This window comes from Sinocyclocheilus grahami, unplaced genomic scaffold, assembly GCF_001515645.1.
Source record: "Sinocyclocheilus grahami isolate Dianchi unplaced genomic scaffold, SAMN03320097.WGS_v1.1 scaffold513.1, whole genome shotgun sequence".
Lineage (NCBI taxonomy): Eukaryota > Metazoa > Chordata > Actinopteri > Cypriniformes > Cyprinidae > Sinocyclocheilus > Sinocyclocheilus grahami.
The window spans coordinates 1,197,484-1,205,271 of NW_015505692.1; the positions used below are offsets into that span (position 1 = coordinate 1,197,484).

The following is a 7,788-nucleotide window of genomic DNA, read 5'->3' on the forward strand; positions in this document are numbered from 1 at the left end:
TTGGTTGTTGTAGCTTCAGTTCTACAAAACATTGCACATTACAGTCCAATAGTTCACAGTTTGAAAGGATAAACATCCTTACAATTTTGAGCTCCTTTACTCATTTAAATTGACTTATGATATCCTATAACATGCAACTCATCTAAATTTGAATGTTTATCATGAGTCCATGTACACATCTTATGATCACATATCTTATGACAGTACTCATTTTTACAGCGGGTTTTTCGGACTTCTCTTTCAGTCTAACAGAAGGAGGGAGGGATTTTCTTTGGAAACCAGTTTTCTCTAGTATCTGTAACCTGTTTTCTCAAACCCTAACTATCACTGAAGATCTGAGATGGATGGCTGTTACAAAATTTCATTTAAAAAATGACTGATAATTGCATTTGTCTTTATTTTTTAGAACACTGAATTTATGTAAATCCCACAGTCTGCAACTCAACATCCTGGTGTAAGGATGACTGGTTTAGCAGAGTGAAAATACATGCCAATTATTAAGCTCTACTTTTATCCACAGTTTATTTCGAAACAAAGGACACAAGAACACCAGTGCATGACTGTATATCGTGAATATTTATTCAGCAATCAATGCTCATTTCGTTCTTTTCATTTGACAAAGAAGTCAAATTTAAAATGTAGAAAAATAAATTATCATAAAATACATCTCCATCAATATAGCACTGGATGTTTTCATGGAAAACTCTAAACATTTAAGAACAATGTGAAAACACAGTCGAATGATGACACTGAGGTATGCGATAACTCTGATGACTGTATATTAAAGCACAACACGAGTCCATAATCTATTGCCATAGAAAACAAACACAAAACCGCAGTCAATTCCACAGAACTTATAGCACCAAATCAAACAAATATGGAACTGATACATATAATATATATACTATATATGTTATATATATATATATATATATATATATATATATATATATATATATATATATATATATATATATATATATATATATATATATATATATATATATATATATATATATATATATATATATACAGTGGTGGCCAAAATTATTAGAACAGCAGTATTTTCACCAGCTAAAAAATGGTTTTAAGTCAGTTATTTCTATCGTCTGCTATAGTGTGTCAGTAGGAGACATCAGTTTGCATTTCCAAACATTAATTTTGCCATTAATTGTTATAATGCAGTGAGATATATGTTTGTGCTGCACACAGAGACCTGATCTGATCAGCATCAGTCTGTCTGGAGTGACATGAAGAAACAGAACAAACTGAGACAGACTCAATCCAGAAGAACTGATGCTTCTAGAAACCTCCTGCAAAGCTCCTGAGAAACTATGAGCAAGAGTGCAAAAGCTGCTTTACACAAAGGATGCTCACAACAAATGTTGATTTCATTTAGTTAATAGAAGTTAATTGATAAAGAAAATCAATTTATGACATTTTCTTGAAGCATCAGTTCTTCTGGATTGAGTCTGTCTCAGTTCGTTCTGTTTCTTCATGTGACTCCAGACAAACTGATGATGATCAGATCAGATCTCTGTGTGGAGCACAAACTAATCTCACTGCATTATTACAATTAATGGCAAAATCAATGTTTGAAAATGCAAACTGATATTTCCTTCTGACACACTACAGCAAAGGATAGACTTAAAACCATTTTTTAGCTGGTGAAAATACTAGTGTTCTAATAATTTTGACCACCAATGTATACATATCTATATATAGTTGTCTTGTGCATGCTTTTCAAACCAGAACATAGTTCATATCTACTCATAAGATAATTATCCATGCTCTTGTATTTGGGCTACATCAAATGTCTCTGGAAGAAAGTAAACACCCATTCCGCACATATTACACGGATGCAGCCATCGAACAGCTGGCTTCACTCCAACATCACACACCTGGACATCATAACACCGCGATATCCAATTGATATTAAGAACAACGTCGTGACATTACATCATCTACGCTTGCATTTATAAGGCAAGAAGGGTGGGAGAGTTGAGGATGTCGACGCTAGTTTCTGCTTTGGTCACGCCACCCTTGCAGCCCTCCAGTCCCTCGGCCAGGGAGTCCAGCTCTGGGCAGGCGAAGGTAAATACGGACAGGTAGTTGCTGCAGGTGGGTGTGGATGTGCTCACCACCGGGGTGCTCAAAGGTTCGAGATCATTGGCCACAGACTTGTAGAGGGTTTCCCAGTCCGTGATGCCCAGCGAGCCGGTCAGGTCGATGTCGGGGACGGAGCGGGCCGTTTCCGCCGAGATCCGGTCGAGAAGCTCGTCCTTGACATCCAGAGAGGGCTCGAGGTCGCACAGACTGACCTCTGCGCTGGAGCACAGAAGGATGTTGGAGTTGCCGGAAATGGCGGTGGACGGTACCGTGGGGATCTCCAAGTCCTGCGGGCTGTCCTCGGGGAGTTTGCTGGCCGCTTCGGGAGTGGAGAGGGGCTGGGGAGACTCTGGAAATAGGCAGTCCAGCTCTTCAGGAAGCTGGCAAAGAGGTTTATGAGTGGCGAGGACGTACTCCAGCCTCTCCTTTTCCTTCAGGAGGTTCTCGATTTCAGCCTGGAGTGCGGCTTTGTCCTCTTCTAGCTTGTCGGTTTCCTGGAGAAACGCAAAATAGACTGTAAAAAATTATCGTGATTTCAACGGTAAAAAACTGTGAAAATGCTACAGTAAAAACCTGTTGAATGGTTAATGGTAAGTTCCCCTGCTATATACGGTGAAAAACTCTAATAGACATTTCATATAATTTTACAGTAAAATACCGTTTTTAGAAGTGGAAAAAGAATGTATAATTTACAGTAAAAAAAAAACATTAATTGATGTTCCCAGAATTCCCTGCATTGCATTTCAAATTGGATGTCTCTTCTTAGTTTTTGTAGTTTCTTAGTTATGTTTATTAGGGTTCTATGTTTCATCTAATGTTGTTAAATTAATGTTTATTGCATATTTATAAGTCATATAAGTTGCTTTGGATAAAAGCGTCAGCTAAATGACTAAATGTATATTACAGTTTCATGTGTGTCACCATGATGGTGTTTAGTGTTTGTGTGAATGACATTGTGCATCTTCTATATGAAAATATGTATACATATGTATGTATGTATGCATATATATATATATATACTGTATATATATATATATTATAATGTGATTAATCGAGATCCAAAATAAAAGTTTTTGTTTACATATATGTGTGTTTATTATGTATATATAAATACACACACATACAGTATATATTTTCAAAATATTTACATGTATATATTTATATTCATATAATTTATATTATATATAAATATATTTAATATATAAACATAACATATTTTTCTGAAATGCATGTGTGTGAATTTATATATACATAATACATATACACAGTACACACAAATATATTATGTAAACAAAAACATTTAGACAGTTTTTTTACGGTAAATTTTACAGAATTTTTTTTTTTTTACAGTGTAGGATTACACCATAGGCAGATCAAGAGGAATTACTCCACAGATTTAAAGAGAAAACATCATTCATGTCGTTCGAAACCTTTTTGCCTCATGTATGTGTTAGTGCATTTACATTAGTGCAATTTTAGCACAATTTTGCGGCAAAAATTTAGCTGCATTGTCTATTGCCAATAGTGTGGCAATGCATGAAGCGCAGCTCTCTCAGGCTTTCTACTGACGATCAGTTTGAACCTGGTGTGAGATCTGCATTCTCAGTCATGTGGATTCCTATTGAAATGACTGGATTTCACTTGGATTTCAAAACAATGGTAAATGTCAAGCTCCAAAATAAGTCCCAAAAATGGGGCCCAATGTAACAATATGAAGGAATTTTATCCATTTATATATATTTTTTTTTTCTCAGGTGTTTTCCCCATATTTTGAATTACGCATTGCATTGTGTGTTTTATGGTTGAAGTACATAAACTTAACAGAAAAGGCATGATACATTTCTGTAAGGATGTTATCCATTTTTCAAACGTTTTTTTTTTTTTCCTTACACAGGTTCTTTATTGTCATGAGAACCTTTAACATCCATGAAGCTTTACAAAGCATTCCACAAAATGTTCTGTAAAGCAGAAAGGATCTTATTCTTGTTATTATCTTATTAGATTATTAAATGCTCCGCTCACACTAAAAAATGGTTCTTTTAGGAACTGTTCACTGAAAGGTTCATCTGTGCAAAAACCTTCTTTTGGAAGCGGCTACATTGTGTGTGAAGAACAGACCACTGGTTTGCTCTCCACTGTGACTCTACAGTTAAATATGGTGCCATTGACATCAACATTACAATATCTTTTCCTATATCCCATCTCAATATTTAGACCCAGCTATAAGCCACTGGCAGGTGATTGCTCTGTTAGCAACAGTGAATCAAGAGTTGGGGCCAATGTTTGAACCCATCATTATTTATATCATTTCTGTTTTCTGACGCTGGAATGACACACTTCACCTTTAACATTTAAGTCTGTTCTCACACAATGCTGTCTGTCACACGACTTCGGAAGAAGCCTTGGACAATGGCGCAAAATAGCATGGTATGGATAACTTTTTTCTTTTTTTTTTTTTAAATAGAATGTTCCGGATGACCTGCAGATTTCGAAATGAAACCCTTATGTTGTGAATGATGTGTGCACTCACTGCCTGGAGGGTGTCTGTGAGTTCTCTCCGTCTGTTGCGACACTTCGCTCTAAAACATAATGCTCATGATATTCAAAGACCTATTGTTGAAGTAACCTTGAAAATTCCACAGAAGGTAGGCTACCGTGGCATTAATGAAAAAGAAAAAAAACGGATTATTCTCTTAGTTTAGCAACCGAGGATGATGAGTGAATGCGTAGCTCATATGATGTAACACTCTAAAGGTAAAGAAACTCTGTTTGGCACATTCGGTAATATATAGCTTATATAGGCTACTATTGTGATGATAAAATCCCATCATTATTGTAGGTAAAATATCATCAATGCAGCTTTCAGTCTAAAATATGTCATTTCCATGATTCGTGCAGAACTGAGGAGTTTTGACGGCGGCACAAGACCTCTGGAGAATTCTATGCATTAGAATTATAGTCAGATATTTAAATGGCAGTCGATCGCCAGCATGCGCTAATATGACCTGTTGGCTAAGTGACACCTGCAGATATACATGTAAATTAATTGCATTGGAATTTTAAAGGCATTCTTAATTGAATTCTGTATTATAGGCCAAATCTCACCTGTAGTCAGGAATCTCATTGCTACAACCCGGAATGTGAAAATATTCTTACTTCAGTTATTGTTTTGGGTTTAAAAATAAATATCAAACCTAAAACTAACAAAACTACTATGCTTCCAAATGCATAAGGTGAGGTTTATAATAAATAATTGTATTTGATATGGCACGTCTTGCTAGATATTGCTAGTAATATCTCCAGATGAACACTTACTGGACTGAAGCAGCTCAGCTTTACTTGATTCTCCATCAATCATGTTTTAGAGTCTCAAATCTGATCCTCAGGATCTTTTGAGGAGCGTTTGTTTCCAGAAGCTTTACTTTCACTGTTCCTCAGCGGAGGAATGATCTTCACAAGCCTCCAGAACATCTCACATCTTCTGAGGAGCCTTTATTTCTTCAGCTCTCAATCACTGCATTATATGTTTGGAGCATTTCAATATCTTCTCTCCATCTTCAAAACCACGACTGAGGTGAGACCCTTGAGCAAGGCACCGAACCCCCAGCTGCTCCCTGGGCGCCACAGCATAATTGGCTGCCCACTGCTCCGGGTGTGTGTTCACGGTGTGCTTGAGCAAGGCACCGAACCCCCAGCTGCTCCCCGGGTGCCACATAATTGGCTGCCCACTGCTCCGGGTGTGTGTTCACGGTGTGTGTGTGTTCACTGCTGTGTGTGTGCACTTGGATGGGTTAAATGCAGAGAACAAATTCCGAGTATGGGTTACCATACTTGGCCACACACACACTTTCTAAGACATATTATTGGAGAAAAAGAGTGACCACTGATATTTATATAATGTAAGTAGGCCTATCTGATGTACTGTTATAAAGTTCTCATCGATTTACATTATGAGCTATCAGAATTTCATCTCTTTTTGGCCATGTAAATATCAGTATATATTTATACTGAATAAAAAGGAGTTTTTTTCCTCCTCGAGAATGAGCTCCATATTCTTCTTTATTTTTTATTTTTTAGACTTTGTCTGAAGTTTTAATAAATTGTTCCATTTAAAAACAAACCAACAAACATACATAAATAATATATGGACTCACTAATAATGACAAGTGATGTATTAAGCCCTTACGGAGCACAAGCTTTAGCCTGCATCATCAAATGGATTCGATCTCATAGTTGGTGCAGGCGTCCATATGGGTGGTTGGGCCTTAAAAAAGCTCCTGTAGAAAACAAGCGTCCCGTCCAGGCTTTGGAAGGAGACTAGGGGGCGGGGAACACTCATTTCCTGGAATGTTTGGCTCTTTCACAATACATCCATTCATTCTGGAGTCCTGGTTCTGGGAGAATACCAGACACGCTGCTCGATGTACACATGAAACATGGCACACGAGCAAAGAATTATAGAGAAGCATGTTTTATGGACAGTGCCACATCATGACGCACCTTCAGCCAGAATCTAAATTTAATTTCCTCAAGAGGGGAAATAGGCCTGCAAAGATCCAGTCCTCAAATGACGAGCTTAAATTTGTTGATGCAGTGGAAGAATTTGGGCTGCTTATTTCTAAACAACGCTATACTGCTGAAATATGTACACACGTTTTACATAAACACATGGTTGTATTTTAGCTGCCAACAAGACTTTAACCGTTGCAGTCTGTCAGTCGTATAATGCATGGCAATGGTAACAAAATCTATGAGAGTAAAAAAAACATGCACAGACAAATCCAAATTAAACCCTGCATGCCCAAAGACAGTGGTCTATTAGAGGAAAAAAATTATATAAATACTGTTGGGTTTCTGGCACAAACCGATCGTTTCGTGTCTTAGGACATCAATGTGTCGTCATGAGCCGCAGGGTTTAATTTGAATTTGTCTGTGCATGTTTTTTTTACTCTCATAGATTTTGTTACCATTGCCATGCATTATACGACTGATAGACTGCAACGGCTGGACTTAAAAATAATAATTTGTGTTCTACTGAAGAAACAAAGTCATCTACATCTTGGATGCCCTGGGGGTAAGCAGATAAACATCACATTTTCATTTTTGGGTGAACTATCCCTTTAAGACAGTTGTTTTGTACAAGTTATGTAAAATGTTTAATGAGTCTTTCTTTAATTAACAATGCTAAAATTTGCATAATTTACCAGAACAGAAATCTGAACACTAGATAAAGCCAGTTTTTAAAAATCTTGTTTGATTCTGTTGACATATAGTCCATAAATCAGAAAATACTGTCAACAGACGGGGGGAAACTCTTCAGAATATAGATAAAAGGATGGAATTGAGATCTACAAACCCAAATAGATAAAATGCAATAAAAAAACACTTAACTATTTATTTAGGACGTTTTCTCTCCAGTACACTCTTAAAAAATGCTGGGTTAAATATAACCCAGCGCTGGGTTAAAAAAAGGACAAACCCAGTTATTGGGATGTTTTTACCCAGCGGTTGGGTTCAAAACAACCCAATAACTGGGTTTGTCCCTTTTTAACCCAGCACTGGATTATATTTAACCCAGCATTTTTAGAGTGAAAGAAGATATGTTATGGAAGCAAAATTGACCAGTACACGAAAAAAAATAAAAAATAAAGATTTTGCCTGTAGTGTCTTACTTTTAAA

The 7,788-nt window shown here is 36.7% G+C and overlaps 1 protein-coding gene across 1 annotated transcript; it reads right to left on the reverse strand.

Annotated features, from left to right (window-relative positions):
* Positions 1-1,704: 1,704 nt before the first annotated feature.
* Positions 1,705-5,233, reverse strand: LOC107554784 (v-fos FBJ murine osteosarcoma viral oncogene homolog Aa). Its single transcript, XM_016237390.1, has 3 exons — positions 5,215-5,233; positions 4,640-4,686; positions 1,705-2,603 (listed from the first exon to the last, which is right to left on the reverse strand). Exons 1-3 carry the CDS (start codon positions 5,231-5,233, stop codon positions 1,977-1,979), a joined length of 693 nt encoding a protein of 230 aa, XP_016092876.1. The 3' UTR covers positions 1,705-1,976.
* Positions 5,234-7,788: the final 2,555 nt, after the last annotated feature.

What these genes read in the sequence shown, in the direction of transcription:
- LOC107554784 (XM_016237390.1), bottom strand. An exon ending in TCACAGACACCCTCCAGGCA is followed by an intron (nt 2,604 to 4,639) that starts GTGAGTGCACAC and finishes GCGTTTCTCCAG; the next exon opens with GAAACCGACAAGCTAGAAGA.